Raw genomic sequence first — 18,820 nt, forward strand, 5'->3', positions numbered from 1 at the left:
GATCTTGCTGTCACTGGCGGCCTCCAGCAAGATTTCATTTCTCTTTGGCTTCTCAACAATGGATGATGTTGGCAGCACACTCACTTGAGCACCCATGTCACACAGAAAGCGACGCCCTGAAAGGGTGTCTATAATGTGTAGTAGACAACCCTAACCCTAATGCATGGCAGCTAGAACCCCTGGTGTTCACAGACGTCTGATGTCCCAATGAGCTAACACTGTCAAATCTGCAAAGCGGTTGTCCCTTTCTAGTGTTCATACTAAAGCAAGCGTGGTAATGAACATTGATTACTGTAAACTCTGGTCATTTCTCCCATATCTTGTCTTCCATTCCCATTCTGGCTCCCCTCTTACCTGGCTGCCTCTCACCTGCCTCTGGATCTGAATCTCCTTCCCTTTATCCCATGGTTCACTCTCCTTTCCTATCAAATTCCTTTTTTTTCAGCTCTTTACCTCTTCCACTATCACCTCCCAGCTTCATATTTCATCCCTCTCCCCCACCCACCCAGCTTCCCCCTCCCCTGGTTTCACCTATCATCTGCCATCTTGTATTCCTCCCCCTCCCTCAACCTTCTTATTCTGGCTTCTTCCCCCCTCTTTTCCAGCCCTGATAAAAGGTCTCGGCCTGAAACATTGACTGTTTATTCCCCTTCATAGACTTGACCTGCTGACCTCCAGCATTTTGTGTGTTTTGCTCTGGATTTCCAGCATCAGCAGAATTTCTTGTGTTTATTATTAATATGTTCTGTTTCATTACTTAGGGAGTTCAGGATTTCCTGCACAGCTGTCGGTGTCCTCCCCCCACTGCACTTGTCGCATTCAGTGGTTCACTTCGCTGCTACAGCCCTATATGATATGTCTACAGTGACTCTGTATGTGGTGAACTCACGCACCAGCCAGAATAAATTCACACACCCCGAAACCCGGATCAGAAGTGGAGAAGTTGCTCCCGTGGGACCCGCAACATTTGAATTTATCATTCCGGAATTCTCCCATCTAACCATCGTGCCTGCTGTTGGGACAGTGTTGCCAGGACAGGTCAGAGATTCTCTGCAGCATGGTAACATGGCAGAACAGAAAGTGATAGGATCACTTAGCTACAGGGAGAATTCACAAACTCCTTACAAACAGTGGCAAGAATTGAACCCCAATCGGTGAATGCTGGTACTGTAAAGCATTGCACTAATCACTTCACTACTGTGCCACAAAGAGTAGAATACCTAAAGTTAAGTGTGAACATGCAAATTAGGACCAGGCGTAACTCAACTCCTCAAACCTGCTCTATCGTTTAAAAGGATAATGGGTGATCTAACTATCACCTCAATCACATCCTAGCATCACTTAATGGACTTACAATCAATCTATGTATGTAAGTTATCTTACAGATTTATATTTATGGTGTTTTTTCATTATTGTGTTCTTTATGTTATTGTGTTTTTTTGTGCTGTATCAGATCTGTGTAACAATTACTTAATTCCCCTTTAAACTTGTGTACTGGAAATAACGTTAAACAATCTTGAATCTTGACACTTAAATCGAGCCACCATAACCTTTCATTTTGGATTTGCAATTAGCTTGCCCACAGAAGGAAGCAGTAGATGGAGGATATTCCACCTGGAGGTTGGAGACCAGTGGTGTTCTGTAGGGATCTTTCTTGGACTCCTGTTGTTTGTGATTTTTTTAACTGACTTGGATGAGTAAGAGGAAGAGTGGGTTAGTAAGTTTGCAGATGACACAAAAGTTGGTGGAGTTGTGGATAGCGTAGAAGGTTGCCTTGGGTTACAATTGGACATTGACAGGACACAGAGCGGGACTGTGAAGTGGCAGATGGATTTCAACCTGGAAGAAATTCATTTTGGGAAGCTGAACTTGAAGGTAGAGTACAGGATTAATGGCAGGATTCTTAAAAGTATGGAGGAACAGAGGGATCTTGGGATTGCAAAGATTTACAACCCTCTGAGAAAATAAAATTCATCTTACTCAATCTTAAAGGCTCAACCCTTCAATTTTAAATAGTGATCCTATAGTTCTAGAATCTCCCACAAGAGGAAATATCCTTTCCACATTAACCTGTGACAATCCTTAAAAATCTTTTGTTTCAATCAGACAAGTCCTGTCTCACTCTAATAATCTCCAGTGAATACTAGCTTAGCCTGCCCAACCTTTTCCCATTAGACCACCTGCCTTTTACTGTCATAGTCAAGTAAACTTCCTCTGAATTGCTTCCATTGTGTTAACATCCATCCTTGAACAAGAAGGCCAACTCTGTAAACCAGATGTGGGCTCAATAGTACCCTACATAACTGAAACATAGCCTCCTGTTTCTGTGGACCCACAGGAGACGGCAGAAGCTGGAATGTAGAGCAACAAACAATCCACAGGAAGAACTCAGCTGGTCCAGCAACATCTGTGGGAGGAGAATAATTATCTCATGTTTGGGTCAAAACCCTGCATCAATCAACCAATGCTTTACTTTCACAGATGCTACTCAACCTGCTGAGTTCTTACAGTAGATGGCATTAGTTAATGTTATGTGTGTTAGTTAATGGTATTAGTTAATGGCATTAGTGTAATGTTATTACAGTGCCAGCGACTCAGATTCAATTCCTGCCACTGTCAGTAAGGAGTTTGTACATTCTCCACATGACCATAAGACCATAGATATAGGAAAAGAATTAGGCAACACACACAAAATGCTGGAGGAACTTGGCAGGCCAGGCAGCATCTATGGAAAAGACTACAGTCGATGTTTCAGGCTGATACCCTTCAACAGGACAGAGCCTGTTGAGTTCCTCCAGCATTTTTGTGTGTGTTGCGTGGATTTCCAGCATCTGCAGATTTTTTCTTGTTTGTGATAGGAGCAGAATAAGGTCAATTGGCCAATGAGACTGCTCTGCCATATCATCATAACTGATCCTATTTTCTTCTCAGCCCCAATCTCCTACCTTCTCTCTGTATCCCCTCATGCCCTGGACAATCGAGAATCTATCAATCGCTGCATTAAATGTACATAAAGACATGGCCTCCACAGCTGCCTGTGGCAATGAATTCCACAGATTCACCACCCACTGGCTAAAGAAATTCCTCCTCATCTCCATTCTAAAAGGACACCCTTCTATTCTGAGGCTGTGTCCCCTGGTCTTAGACTCTCCCACCATAGGAAACATCCTCTCCACATCCACTCTATCATGGACTTTCACCATTCTCTGGGTTTCAATGAGATCACCCCTCATTCCAGTGAATACAGGCCCCGAGCCATCAGGTGCACTTCATATGACAAGCCATTCAATCTTCGAATCATTTTCATGCACCTCCTTTGAACCCTCTCTAGTTTTAGCACATCCTTTCTAAGATAAGAGGTCCAAACTTACTCACAGTACTCCGATGGAGGAGTCACCAGTGCTTTTTAAAGTTTCAGCATTATATCCTTGCTTTTATATTCTCATCCTCTTGAAATGAATGCTAACATTGCATTTGCCTTCCTCACAGCCTGCAAATTAACCTTTAGAGAATCCTGCACAAGGACTCGCAACACACACAAAATGCTGGAGGAACTCTGCAGACCAGGCAGCATCTATAGAAAAGAGTACAGTCGATGTTTCAGGCTCACAAGTCCCTTTGCACATCAGGTTTTTTGTATTTTCTCTCCATTTAGAAAATAGTCAACCTTTTCATTTTTTCTACCAAAGTGCATGGCCATACACTTCCCAACACTGTATTTCATCTGCCATTTCTTTGCCCGTTGTCCTAATCTGTCTAAGTCTTTCTGTAGCTCTGTACTTCCTCAAAACTACCTGTGCCTCCAACGATCTTTATATCATCTGCAAACTTTGCAACAAAGCCACCAATTCCATCATCCAAATCATTGACATTTAATGTAAAAAGAATCGATCCCAACACAGACCCCACTGAAACACCACTAGTCAATGGCAGCCAGTTGGAAAAGGATCCCTGTATTCCCACTCTGTGCCTCCCACCAATCAGCCATGGCTTTATCCAGGCTAGTATCTTTCTTGTAATACCAAGGGCTCATAACATGTTAAGCAACCTCATGAGTGGCACCTTGTCAAAGGCCTTCTGAAAATCCAAGTATACAACATGAATTGATTCTCCTTTGTCTATCCTGCTTGTTATTCCTTCAAAGAATTCCAACAAGTTTTGTTAGGCAAGATTTTCCCTTGAGAAAACCATGCTGACGACAGCCTATTTTATCATATGGCTCCAAGTACCCTGAGACCTCATCCTTAATAAATGACTCCAACATCTTCCCAGCCTCTGAGTTCAGGCTAACTAGCCTACAGTTTCCTTTCTCTTGACTCTCTCCTTTCTTGAAGAGTGGAGTGACATTTGCAATTTTCCAGTCTTCCAGAGCCATTCCAGAATCTATTGATTCTTGAAATATCATTACTAATGCCTCCACAATCTATTCAGCCGCCTCTTTCAGAACCCTGGGGTGTCCATGCGACTTATCTACCTTCAGATCTTTCAGTTTCCCATAACATTCTCTTTAGTTATGGTAATTTTACATACATCATGCCCCCTGACACCCGGAACTTCCACCATACTGCTAGTGTCCACTATTTTATTGTCCCCCCGCCACTACCCCCCTCCCCGCCATTACTACCTCTCCAGCATCATTTTCCAGCAGTCTGATATCCACTCTCACCTTTCTTTTATACTTCATGTATCTGAAGAAACTTTTGATCTACTCTTTATTATTGTTGGCTAGCTTACTTTTATATTCCATCTTTACACAGAGAACATAGAACATAGAACAGTACAGCACAGTACAGGCCCTTCGGCCCACAATGTTGTTCTGACCCTCAATCCCTGCCTCCCATATAAGCGCCCACCTTAAATTCCTCCATATACCTGTCTGGTGGTCTCTTAAACTTCACTAGTGTATCTGCCCCCACCACTGACTCAGGCAGTGCATTCCACGCACCAACCACTCTCTGAGTAAAAAACCTTCCTCTAATATCCCCCTTGAACTTCCCACCCCTTACCTTAAAGCCATTTCCTCTTGTATTGAGCAGTGGTGCCCTGGGGAAGAGGCGCTGGCTATCCACCCTATCTATTCCTCTTATTATCTTGTACACCTCTATCATGTCTCCTCTCATCCTCCTCCTCTCCAAAGAGTAAAGCCCTAGCTCACTTAAGCTCTGATCATAATGCATACTCTCTAAACCAGGCAGCATCCTGGTAAATCTCCTCTGTACCCTTTCCAATGCTTCCACATCCTTCCTATAGTGAGGTGACCAGAACTGGACACAGTACTCCAAGTGTGGCCTAACCAGAGTTTTATAGAGCTGCATCATTACATCGCGACTCTTAAACTCTATCCCTCGACTTATGAAAGCTAACACCCCATAAGCTTTCTTAACTACCCTATCCATCTGTGAGGCAACTTTCAGGGATCTGTGGACATGTACCCCCAGATCCCTCTGCTCCTCCACACTACCAAGTATCCTGCCATTTACTTTGTACTCTGCCTTGGAGTTTGCCCTTCCAAAGTGTACCACCTCACACTTCTCCGGGTTGAACTCCATCTGCCACTTCTCAGCCCACTTCTGCATCCTATCAATGTCTCTCTGCAATCTTCGACAATCCTCTACACTATCAACAACACCACCAACCTTTGTGCCATCTGCAAACTTGCCAACCCACCCTTCTACCCTGACACCCAGGTCGTTAATAAAAATCACAAAAAGTAGAGGTCCCAGAACCAATCCTTGTGGGACACCACTAGTCACAATCCTCCAATCTGAATGTACTCCCTCCACCACCACCCTCTGCCTTCTGCAGGCAAGCCAGTTCTGAATCCACCTGGCCAAACTTCCATGGATCCCATGCCTTCTGACTTTCTGAATAAGCATACCGTGTGGAACCTTGTCAAATGCTGTACTAAAATCCATATAGATCACATCCACTGTACTACCCTCATCTATATGCCTGGTCACCTCCTCAAAGAACTCTATCAGGCTTGTTAGACGCAATCTGCCCTTCACAAAGCCATGCTGACTGTCCCTGATCAGATCATGATTCTCTAAATGCCCAGAGATCCTATCCCTAAGAATCTTTTCTAACAGCTTTCCCACCACAGATGTAAGGCTCACTGGTCTATAATTACCCGGACTATCCCCGCTACCTTTTTTGAACAAGGGGACAACATTCGCCTCCCTCCAATCCTCCGGTACCATTCCCGTGGACAACGAGGACATAAAGATCCTAGCCAGAGGCTCAGCAATCTCTTCCCTCGCCTCGTGGAGCAGCCTGGGGAATATTCCGTCAGGCCCCGGGGACTTATCCGTCCTAATGTATTTTAACAACTCCAACACCTCCTCTCCCTTAATATCAACATGCTCCAGAACATCAACCTCACTCATATTGTCCTCACCATCATCAAGTTCCCTCTCATTGGTGAATACCGAAGGGAAGTATTCATTGAGGACCTCGCTCACTTCCACAGCCTCCAGGCACATCTTCCCACCTTTATCTCTAATCAGTCCTACCTTCACTCCTGTCATCCTTTTTTCTTCACATAATTGAAGAATGCCTTGGGGTTTTCCTTTACCCCACTCGCCAAGGCCTTCTCATGCCCCCAAAATGCTCTTCTCAGCCCCTTCCTAAGCTCCTTTCTTGCTTTCCTATATTCCTCAATAGACCCATCTGATCCCTGCTTCCTAAACCTCATGTATGCTGCCTTCTTCCACCTGACTAGATTTTCCACCTCACTTGTCACCCATGGTTCCTTCACCCTACCATTCTTTATCTTCCTCACTGGGACAAATTTATCCCTAACATCCTGCAAGAGATCTCTAAACATCGACCACATGTCCATAGTACATTTTCCTGCAAAAACATCATCCCAATTCACACCCGCAAGTTCTAGCCTTGTAGCCTCATAATTTGCCCTTCCCCAATTAAAAATTTTCCTGTCCTCTCTGATTCTATCCTTTTCCATGATAATTATAAAGGCCAGGGAGCGGTGGTCACTGTCCCCCAGATGCTCACCTACTGAGAGATCTGTGACCTGACCTGGTTCATTACCTAGTACTAGATCTAATATGGCATTCCCCCTAGTCGGCCTGTCCACATACTGTGACAGGAATCCGTCCTGGACACACTTAACAAACTCTGCCCCATCTAAACCCTTGGAACTAATCAGGTGCCAATCAATATTAGGGAAGTTAAAGTCACCCATGATAACAACCCTGTTATTTTTGCACCTTTCCGAAATCTGCCTCCCAATCTGCTCCTCTGTATCTCTGCTGCTACCAGGGGGCCTATAGAATACCCCCAGTAGAGTAACTGTTCCCTTCCTGTTCCTGACTTCCACCCATACTGACTCAAAAGAGGATCCTGCTACATTACCCACCCTTTCTGTAGCTGTAATAGTATTCCTGACCAGTAATGCCACCCCTCCTCCCCTTTTTCAGCCCTCTCTATCCCTTTTAAAGCACTGAAATCCAGGAATATTGAGAATCCATTCCTGCCCTGGTGCCAGCCAAGTCTCTGTAATGGCCACTACATCATAATTCCATGTATGTATCCAAGTTCTCAGTTCATCACCTTTGTTCCTGATGCTTCTGCATTGAGGTACACACACTCCAGCCCTTCTACCTTACTGTCTTTACACCGTTTATTCTGCTTCTCTTTCCTCAAAGCCTCTCTACATGTTAGATCTGGCTTTGCATGCACTTCCTTCACTGCTCTATCGCTCTGGGTCCCATCCCCCTTGCAAATTAGTTTAAACCCTCCCGAACCATGCTAGCAAAACTACCTGCAAGGATATTGCTCCCCCTCGAGTTCAGGTGCAACCCATCCAATCTGTACAGGTCCCAGCTTCCCCAGAAGAGATCCCAATGATCCAAGAATCTAAAACCCTGCTCCCTGCACCAACTCCTCAGCCACGCATTCAACTGCCATCTCCTCCAATTCTTACCTACTTAATGATTTTTTTTGTTGCCTTCTGTTGGTTTTTAAAAGCTTCCCAATCCTCTAACTTCCCACTAATCTTTGCTCTATTATATGCTCTCTCTTGGGTACCTACATGGACCGCAACTTCTGGCTGGTCACCCTCCCACTTAAGAGGACTTGATCTGAGATTTCCCAGACCTGGCACCCAGGAGGCAAGATACCATCCAGGAATCTCATTCTCGCCCACAGAATCTCCTGTCCATTCCCCAAACTAACGAATCCCCTATCACCGCAGCGTGCCTCTTTTTCCCCCTTCCCATCTGAGTCACAGAGGCAGACTCAGTGCCAGATTCCCAACCACTGTGACTTTCCTCTGTTAGATCATCCCCTCCCCCAACAGATTCAAAGCGATATACCTGTAGTTGAGGGGGATGGCCACAGGGGTACTCTGCACTGGCTCCTTAACCACTTCCCCCTTCCTGATTGTCATCCAGTTTCCTGTGTCCTGCACTCTGGGTGTAACTACTTCGCCATATGTCCTGTCTATCACCCCTTCAGCCTCCTGAAGTGATCTGATTTCCTCCCACATTTCAACAACATGGGTGTAATTGAACAGTGAGGCCTGTTGGGCTGGAAAGGTCTATTACCATGCTCTATCTCTAAATAATTTTTTTAAATTATTAAGCAGATTATTGTTCCTTACTTTTGTATTCAGTTGCCCTAACCATAAATGGCAGATTTCCAATTTACTCACAGTATCTACATTTTAGCCCTTTATTGAACGATGCACTAGGAGACCCAGGTAGCTCTACATCTCCAAACTCTGCAGTCTTTTACCATTTAAATAAAATGCTTCTTTATATTTCCTACTAACATTGACAGTTTCCTCATAGTAATACCTATATTAGATCTTTGCCCATTCCATTAACCTATCCATATCCTTTTACCCTATTCCTAATTTACTTTCCCACCTACCTTTGTGTCATCAGCAAATTTAGCAACCATACTTTTGGTGTCTTTATCCAAGACACTGACAAACAAAGGCAAAGACTGTTATCTAAACAGGGAACAAATTCAGAAATCAGAAATGCATAGGGGCTTGGGAGTCCTTGTGTAGGATTCCTTAAAGTTGATTTGCAGTTTGAGTCAGCAGTAAGGAAAGCAAATACAATGTTAGCATTCATTTTGAGAGGACTAAAAATTCTAAATTCAAGATTCAAGACTGTTTATTGTTACTCTTCAGCACACAACTGTAAAAGAGAGTGAAATGATTGTTACTCTGAATACATTGTAGCATTATAAACACAATAATCATAATGAAAACAATAAAAGACAATAAATATAAATAAATAAGATTATTTACATAGACTGCTTGTTTCTGTATAAAATGAGGCAAATGTGATGTAATGTTAGTGTTCATTTCAAGAAGACTTGAATATAAAAGTAAGGATGTAATACTGAGATTTTATAAGGCATTGGTCATACTGCACTTGGAGTATTTGGGCCCTTATCTAAGGAAAAATGTGTTGTAATTGGAGAGGGCTGGGAGGTGATTCACGAGAATGATCCCAAGAATAAAAGAGTTAATGTATGAGGAGAGTTTGATGGCTCTGGGCCTCCACTCACTGGAGTTTAGAGGAATGAAGGGGGTCTCAAATATTGAAAGGCCTAGACAGAGTGGATTTGGAGAGGATGTTTCCTATAGTGGGAGAGTCTAGGACCAGAGGACACAACCTCAGAATAGAGGGACATCCATTTGGAACAGAGATGAGGAAGAATTTCTTTAGTCAGAGGGTCGTGACTGTGTGGAATTCATTGCTACAGCTTTGCAAGCCAAGTCATTGGAGTATATTTAAAGCAGATATTGATAGATGTTGATTAGTAAAGCCATCAATGGTTACAGGGAGAAGGCAGAAACATGGGGTTGAGAGGAATAATAAGTCAGCCACGATGGAATGGTGAAGCTGACTTGATGGGCCAAATACCCTAATTCTGCTCCAATGTCTTATGGTCTTAAGATTGTATGAATTGATATAACCTCTATGAAGTTGAGGCTGTGGCACTGATCCAGGAGCCAGATGTGGACTATCTGTACATCCAAATAAATTTCATGTGCATTTACCAACACATCACCCTTCAAGAAGTCACCTGAAAATGTTATCTTTCTTAAAATGTTGTCTTAAAATATTATCATTTCTGAACTGCAGAAATGTAAGGTGGTCCTAACGTTTAAGCCAACACTATCAGACCTGCAGATCCAAGAGGAAGCTGTGCGAATGTTGTGTTGGGCAGAAGAAACCAAGAGGATCTTGGAGAAACAAGAGACAGAGAGCATTGCAAAATCAGAACAGGACACGTCAGTAAGAGCACTCAAGCAAATCGTTTCATTGCTACGTTTCACTAACTTTTTAAGTATTGACATTAGTAACAGCTGTTGGTGATCATCACAAAACTGCTCTGCATATTATTGAGTCATTCAAAGTCAAAGTAAATTTATTATCAAAGTACTATATATCACTAGTTACTACTCTAAGATTCATTTTCTAGCAGGCATTTGCAGGAAAATAAAGGAATATAATAGAATTTATGAAAAACTACACATAATGATTGACGCAAGCAACATGCAAAAGATGACAATTTGTGCAAACAAATAAATAGACAGCTACATAGATACTGAGAACATGAGTTGTAGAATCCTTGAAAGTGAGCCTGTACTTAGTGGAATCAGCTCAGTGTGGGGATGAATGAAATTATTCATGCTAGTTTAGGAGCCTGATGGTTGAAGAGTAATAAAACTGGAAAAGTTAAAAATGAGCTAAGAATTAAAGGGGAGATGATGGATACTAATACAGTTATACGGTTGAAAGTATCCTGACTGGTTGCATCATGGTCAGGTATAGCAATATGAACATGCAGGAACTCAATAACCTGCAGAGAGTAGAGGGCTCAGCCCAATATATTGTGGGTACACCACTCCCCCACTCTTTATTGTATCTAGAGGAGGTGCTATCTTGAGAAAGCAACCTCCACCATCAATGATGCCCACCATCCGGGCCATGCCATCTTCTCACAGCTACCAATGGGCATAGAAGCCTGAAGTCCCATACCACCAGGTTCAGGGACTAGCTACTTCCCTCTAACTATTCGGTTCTTCAATCAACTGGCACAACCCTAATCACTGCCTCAGTATAGCAACTGTGTGACCATGGGACTTTGACTTTTCTTTGTTCTAATTGTGTTCGTTCTTATAAAAATGTGCATAATTTATGTTTTTCTTGTGAATGTTGTGTATTTGATTCTATTTGCTTGTGATACTGTTTTTCATCGCAGCTGTGTGCACATGTTCCTGTGCAGATTCAATAAATCCACTCAGAGTTTGAATTTGGATGAGTGACAGAAAATAGCCTGCAGGGTCGCTGAGGAATAAGGATGGGGATAAGACCGAGAACCTGGCTTTTATGCTGCGGTACCGTTTCCCGGATGCTAGCAGCTGGAATTGATTGTGGTTGGGATGGCTTGGATCCCCAATGATCCTACAGGCCCGTTTTACACACCTGTCCTTGTAAATGTCCTGAATCATGGGAAGTTGACAACTACAGGTGCGCTGGGCTGCCCGCACCACTCTCTGCAGAGCCTTGCAATTAAGGGAGGTACTGTTTCCATACCAGGCAGTGATGCAGCCAGTCAGGATGCTCTCCATTGTGCTCCTGTAGAAAGTTCTTAGGACTTGGGGGCCCACACCAAACTTCCTCAACCATCTGAGGTGAAAGAGGCGCTGTTGTGCCTTTTTCACCACACAGCTGGTGTGTACAGACCTCGTGAGGTCCACGGTGATGTGGCTGCCAAGGAACTTGAAGCTGTTTACCCTCTCAACCCCAGATCCATTGATGTCAATAGGGGTTAGCCCGTCTCCATTCCTCCTGTAATCCACAACCAGACTAGAGCGAAACAAAAAGCACTGGAGGAATTCAGCAGGTGAGGCTGCATTTGTGGAGGGGAATAAACAGTTGAAGCTCGACAATAGTGTTCCAGCAATAGATTAACAAGACTAGAAATGTTAGAGGGGATCAAGGTATCAGTGTGAGGAGCAGGGAGAGCAGAAGAATGTCTGGGTAAGGTGGGGAACTTATGGAAAGAAATGGAAATACTTCACTCACACATGAGAGACAGCCTGCAATTGATCAAGCCAATGTTGTTCATGGTCGGCCAATCCCTGTGGAGTATCACCACTGTTTATGTGCTTTTGAAAGAGGATAAGTTGCAGAAAAGAAAAATAAAGTGGTCAGAAAAAGGATTGAAAATATAAACAATAGTCTGAGTATTTGTTCCTTAATGCAAGGACCCCACCATCCAGGCCGTGCTCTCTTTAAGCTGCTGACATCAGGGAGAAGGTACAGGAGCCTCAGGACCCACACCACCAGGTTCAGGGTCCTGAGGCTCCTATACTTCTCAGCCATCAAGGTCTTGAACCAGAGCGGATAACTTAACTCAATCTCACTCACCCCAACACTGAACTGTTCCCACAACCTATGGACTCACAATCAAAAACTCCAACTCATGTTCTCAATTATTATTGCTTATTAATTTATTATTATTATTTGTTTCTTTGTATTTATTGTGAATGCCCACAAGAAAAAAATGCATCTCAGAGTTGTACGTGGTGACATATAATACCAAAGTTACTTTGAATTTTGAAGTTGCAGTTTCAGTAATTCTAATCAGTTTGATCACCAGTTATTCACTCAGTGAAAGATGCATGAGTCAGGGGAAATTACTGGTGTAAACCTGTATCCTTGTTTTTTTTTTCCCACAGAACGAAAAGAACCCACAATCAAAACAATCAAAACAAAAGGATTTAAGGGAACACGGTCCAGGTTCTCCTAGACCACCAATCAAGGAGACCAACACTCCATTCAAGCCTTCTGATCCAACAGACATTGCTGTAGAGTAAGTAAAATCATTTGTCATATGGCACTAGGTTGTGAAATGACAGGTCATTATGAAGATTACCGCCTGGCATTGTGATTTACCTGTAGTTGGGAATTTAGGTGTGCGTTGGTCATACCATTCTACTTACCAATGGAGATTAACGGGTGTTTGTCCCTAAACTGCCAGATTGCAACTCCAATTCTTGTTGGAACCTGGCATGGAGCCTTGGCTGTAGAAGCCCAGGTTGGGAATTCAGGTATGCATTTGTCATGACATTCTGCTCACCAACAGAAACTAATGGGCAGTTGACTCTAAACTGTCTGTTTGCATCATTGTTGGAACCTGCAGTTATTCATCTCACCCAATAACTCCTCATTTGGAAAATAAAAGATTTCTGGATCACTGGGATCTCTTCTGGGGAAGGTGTGACCTGTACAAAAGGGATGGGTTATACCTGAACCCGAGAGGAATCAATATTCTTGCCGACAGGTTTGCTAAATTGGCGGGAGGATGGGAACCAGAGTGATAAGGCTGAAGAATGGGCAGTTGATGTACAACTAGAAGCAGTGCGGTAAGGCTGTCGGGAAGGACAGGCAGGTGATAGTGGAATGAGTTGCAGTGTACATGGGGACAAAAGCAAAAAGGGTGATAAATACAGGACAAAAGGTGTTATGTTTGAATGCACACTGTATATGGAATAAGGTAGATGAACTTGTAGCACAGTTACAGATTGGCATGTATGACACTGTGGGTATCACTGAATTGTGGCTAAAAGAGGATTATAGCTGAGAGCTTAACATCCAAGGATACACTTTGAATTGAATGGACAGGGAAGTAGGCAGAAGGAGTGGTATGGTTCTATTGGTAAAAACTGAAGTCAAATCATTAGAAAGAGGTGACATAGGGGATTGGAAGATGTAGAATCATTGTGAGTAGAGTTAAGAAACTGCAAGGGTAAAAAGACTCTGTTGGGAATCATATACAAGCCTCCCAACAATAACCAAGATGTGAGCTACAAATTACAATGGGAGATAGAAAACGCTTGTGGTTTTGGGGTACTTGGAGGCACATGGTAAAATGGGCTGTAGAGCATTGGTTCCTTAAGGGAAGATCTTGACTGACAAATCTGTTGGAATTCTTTGAGAAAATAACAAGCATGATAGACAAAGGAGAATTGGTGGATGTTGTGTACTTGGATTTTCAGAAGGCCTTTGACAATGTACCATATATAAAGCTGCTTAACAAGTTAAGACTCCATGGTATTAAAAGGAAGGATGCTAGGATCGATAGAGCATTGGCTGATTGGCAGGAGAAAAAGAAAGAGAGCCTTTTCTAACTGGCTGCCAGTGACTAGTGGTGTTCTGCAGGGGTTGGTGTAGGGACTACTTTTTGTGTTGCAGGTCAATAATTTGGGTAACAGAATTGATGGCTTTGTGGTGATGATATGAAGGTAGGTTGAGGCTTAGGTAGTGTTGAGGAAACAGGGAAGCTGCAGAAAGCTTAGAAAGATTAGGAGAATGGGCAAGGAAGTGGCAAATGGAATACAGTGTTGGAAAATGTATGATCATGCACTATTCTAGACAGAATAAAAGTGTAGACTGTTTTCTACACAGGAGAAAATTCAAAAATCTAAGGTGCAAAAGGACTTGGGCGTCCTTGTACAGGATTCCTAAAAGATTAATTTGCAGATTGAGTTGGTGGTGAGGAAGACAAATGTAATGTTGGCATTCATTTTGAGGGGACTAGAATATAAAAGCTAGGATGTAATGCTGAGGCTTATAAGGCACTGGTGAGGCCTCACTTGGCGTATTGTGTGCAGTTTTGGGCCCTTTATTTCAGAAAGGATGTGCTGACATTAGAGAGGGTTCAGAGAAGGTTTACGAAAACGATTCCGGAAATGAAAGACTTATCATATGAGGAGTGATTTATGGCTCTAGAGATTCACTCACTGGAATTTAGAAGAATGGTGGGGGGGAATCTCATTGAAACCTATCGAATATTGGAAAGTTTCGATAGAGTGAATGTGGAGAGGATGTTTCCTGTGATAGAGGAGTCTGGCACCAGAGAACACAGCCTCAGAATAGAGGGACAATCATTTAGAAAGGAGTTGAGTTGGAAATTTTTAAGCCAGAAGGTGGTGAATCTGTGGAATTCATTGCCACAGTTGGCTGTGGAGGTCAGGTCATCAGGTATATTTAAGCGGTAGGGTGATAGGTTCTTGATTAGACAGAGGATGAAAGGTTACAGAAGACAGAAAAATGAGATTGAGAGGGAAAATAGATCAGCCATGATGAAATTGCAGAGTAGACTTGATGGGCCAAATGGCCTACTACTGCCCCAATCTCTTATTGTCTAAGACTTATCATTTTCTTCTTCTTCGCCTTCCATGAATATATTAGCTGCATGGGACATGAAGACGGCAGACGCTCTTAGGTTCAAACTCCAAGCAGTAGTCTTGGCCACATTCAGCTCAAAGATTAAAGATCAGAGTTCCTGAGAGCTGAGAGAAAGTAAGGGAGGAACACCGACCTGTGGGTGCTAGTCGGATACATTGTGTATGCCCTGCAGCATATTGGTCAGTGTTGCAGCTGGACTGTCCTGGCCACAGCTTGGAATCAGCTCCAGTTCCCAGCACGGTCAATGTGCACAAGACATAGGAACAGAATTAGGTCTAATGCCCCATCAAGTCTGCTCTGGCATTCTATCAAGGCTGATTTATTATCCCTCTCAATCCCTCTCAAGGGAAAAAAGATTATGAGAGAAAGCAGGCAGGGAACATAAAAACTGACTGTAAAAGCTTTTATAGATATGTAAAAAGAAAAAGATTGGTTAAGACAAATGTAGGTCCCTTACAGTCAGAAACAGGTGAATTGATCATGGGGAACAAGGCCATGGCAAACCAATTGAATAACTACTTTGGTTCTGTCTTCACTAAGGAGGACATAAATAATCTTCTGGAAATAGTAGGGGACCAGGTGTCTAGTGAGATGGAGGAACTGAGGGAAGTATATGTCAGTAGGGAAGTGGTGTTAGGTAAATTGAAGGGATTAAAGGCAGATAAATCCCCAGGGCCAGATGGTCTGCATCCCAGAGCGCTTAAGGAAGTAGCCCAAGAAATGGTGGATGCATTAGTGATAATTTTTCAAAACTCTTTAGATTCTGGATTAGTTCCTGAGGATTGGAGGGTGGCTAATGTAACCCTGCTTTTTAAAAAAGGAGGGAGAGAGAAACCAGGGAATTATAAACCGGTAAGCCTAACATCAGTGGTGGGGAAAATGCTAGAGTCAGTTATCAAAGATGTGATAACAGCACATTTGGAAAGCGGTGAAATCATCGGACAACGTCAGCATGGATTTGTGAAAGGAAAATCATGTCTAACGAATCTCATAGAATTTTTTGAGGATGTAACTAGTAGAGTGGATAGGGGAGAACCAGTGGATGTGATATATTTGGATTTTCAAAAGGCTTTTGACAAGGTCCCACACAGGAGATTAGGGTGCAAACTTAAAGCACACGGTATTGGGGGTATGGTATTGATATGGATAGAGAATTGGTTGGCAGACAGGAAGCAAAGAGTGGGAATAAACGGGACCTTTTCAGAATGGCAGGCAGTGACTAGTGGGGTACCGCAAGGCTCAGTGCTGGGACCCCAGTTGTTTACAATATATATTAATGACTTAGACAAGGGAATTAATTGCAGCATCTCCAAGTTTGCGGATGACACGAAGCTGGGCGGCAGTGTTAGCTGTGAGGAGGATGCTAAGAGGACGCAGGGTGACTTGGATAGGTTAGGTGAGTGGGCAAATTCATGGCAGATGCAATTTAATGTGGATAAATGTGAGGTTATCCACTTTGGTGGCAAGAACAGGAAAACAGATTATTATCTGAATGGTGGCCAATTAGGAAAAGGGGAGGTGCAACGAGACCCGGGTGTCATTGTACACCAGTCATTGAAAATGGGCATGCAGGTTCAGCAGGCAGTGAAAAAAGCGAATGGTATGCTGGCATTCATAGCAAGAGGATTCGAGTACAGGAGCAGGGAGGTACAACTGCAGTTGTACAAGGCCTTGGTGAGACCACACCTGGAGTATTATGTGCAGTTTTGGTCCCCTAATCTGAGGAAAGACATCCTTGCCATAGAGGGGGTACAAAGAAGGTTCACCAGATTGATTCCTGGGATGGCAGGACTTTCATATGATGAATGACTGGATCAACTAGGCTTATACTCTCTGGAATTTAGAAGATTGAGGGGGGATCTTATTGAAATGTATAAAATTCTAAAGGGATTGGACAGGATAGATGCAGGAAGATTGTTCCCGATGTTGAGGAAGTCCAGAACGAGGGGTCACAGTTTAAGGATAAAGGGGAAGCCTTTTAGGACCGAGATGAGGAAACACTTCTTCACACAGAGAGTGGTGAATCTGTGGAATTCTCTGCCACAGGAAACAGTTGAGGCCAGTTCATTGGCTATATTTAAGAGGGAGTTAGATATGGCCCTTGTGGCTAAAGGGATCAGGGGGTATGGAGAGAGGGCAGGTACAGGGTTCTGAGTTGGATGATCAGCCATGATCATACTGAATGGCGGTGCAGGCTCGAAGAGCCGAGTGGCCTACTCTTGCACCTATTTTCCATGTTTCTATGTTTCTATCCCATTCTCCTGCCTTCTCACAGTAACCTTTAAAATCCTAACTAATCAGTAACTAATCAACTTCCTCTTAAAATATACCTAATGACTGGGCCTTCACAGACATCTGCGGCAATGAGTTCCACAGATTCACCACCCTCTGGCAGTAGAAATTGCTCCTCATCTCTGCACTAAGTGGATGTCCCTCTATTCTGGGCTGTGCCCTCAGGTCCTAGACTCCCCCACTATAGGAAACATTTTCTCCACATCAACTCTGTCTAGGTCTTTCAATATTAGATAGGTTTCAATGTGATAGAAACATAGAAAACTTACAGCACAATACAGACCCACAATGTTGTGCCGAACGTGTACTTACTTTAGAAATTACCTAGGGTTACCCATAGCCCTCTATTTTTCTAAGATCCGCGTACCTATCCAGGAGTCTCTTAAAAGACCCTACTGTATCTGCCTCCACCACAGTCGCTGGCAGCCCATTCCACACACTCACCACTTTCTGTGTAAAGAAACTTACCCCTGACATTCCCTCTGTACCTACTTCCAAGCACCTTAAAACTGTGCCCTCTTATGTTAGCCATTTCAGCCCTGGGAAAAAGCCTCTGACTATCCACACGATCAATGCCTCTCATCATCTTATACACCTCTATCAGGTCACCTCTCATCCTCCGTCGCTCCAAGGAGAAAAGGCCACATTCACTCAACCTATTCTTATAAGGCATGCTCCCCAATCCAGGCAACATCCTTGTAAATCTCCTCTGCACCCTTTCTATAGTTTCCACATCCTTCCTGTAGTGAGGTGACCAGAACTGAATGATCTCCCCTGATTCTTTAAAATTCCAGCAGTACAGGCCCAGAGTCAGCAAATACTTCTCATACATTAAACCTTGTATTCCCAAAGTCATTTTCATGAACTTCCTCTGCACCCTCTCCAATGTCAGCACGTCTTTTCTTAGGTAAGGCACCCAAAACGGCGCACAATACTCCAAGTGGGATCTGACCAAAACCTTATAAATGTCGAGGTTATGAGTAAGCCACACTACTGGTTTTGTCCACCAAATCCGAACCCATGGCATGCTCTTTCTCACCTGATCAACATTACTGTTTTAGTTTGTATTCATCTTAAACTTTCAAATCATTATACCAACTTTAGTGATTAGCACAATGCTTTACAGCTCCAAGAACCTGGGTTCAATTCCCACCGCTGCCTGTTGGAAGTTTGTACTTTTTTCCCCTTGACCGCGTGGGTTTGCTCCAGGTTCTTTGGCTTCCTCCCAGTTCTGAGGCTGAGTACAGGGCTACGGTAGGAAACTTTGTCACATGGTGTGAGCA

General features: G+C 43.4%; 1 protein-coding gene across 1 annotated transcript in view; it reads left to right on the forward strand.

The window, feature by feature from the left end:
- cfap74 (cilia and flagella associated protein 74) overlaps positions 1 to 18,820 on the forward strand; it is a 404,620-nt gene that overhangs the window by 335,638 nt on the left and 50,162 nt on the right. Inside the window, exons 27-29 of the mRNA XM_072244753.1 lie at positions 762 to 1,038; positions 10,128 to 10,280; positions 12,734 to 12,867. Of these exons, the coding sequence (XP_072100854.1) occupies positions 762 to 1,038; positions 10,128 to 10,280; positions 12,734 to 12,867 (564 nt within the window). The remainder of the gene's footprint in view (positions 1 to 761; positions 1,039 to 10,127; positions 10,281 to 12,733; positions 12,868 to 18,820) is intronic.

Source organism: Mobula birostris, chromosome 27, assembly GCF_030028105.1.
Source record: "Mobula birostris isolate sMobBir1 chromosome 27, sMobBir1.hap1, whole genome shotgun sequence".
Taxonomy (NCBI): domain Eukaryota; kingdom Metazoa; phylum Chordata; class Chondrichthyes; order Myliobatiformes; family Myliobatidae; genus Mobula; species Mobula birostris.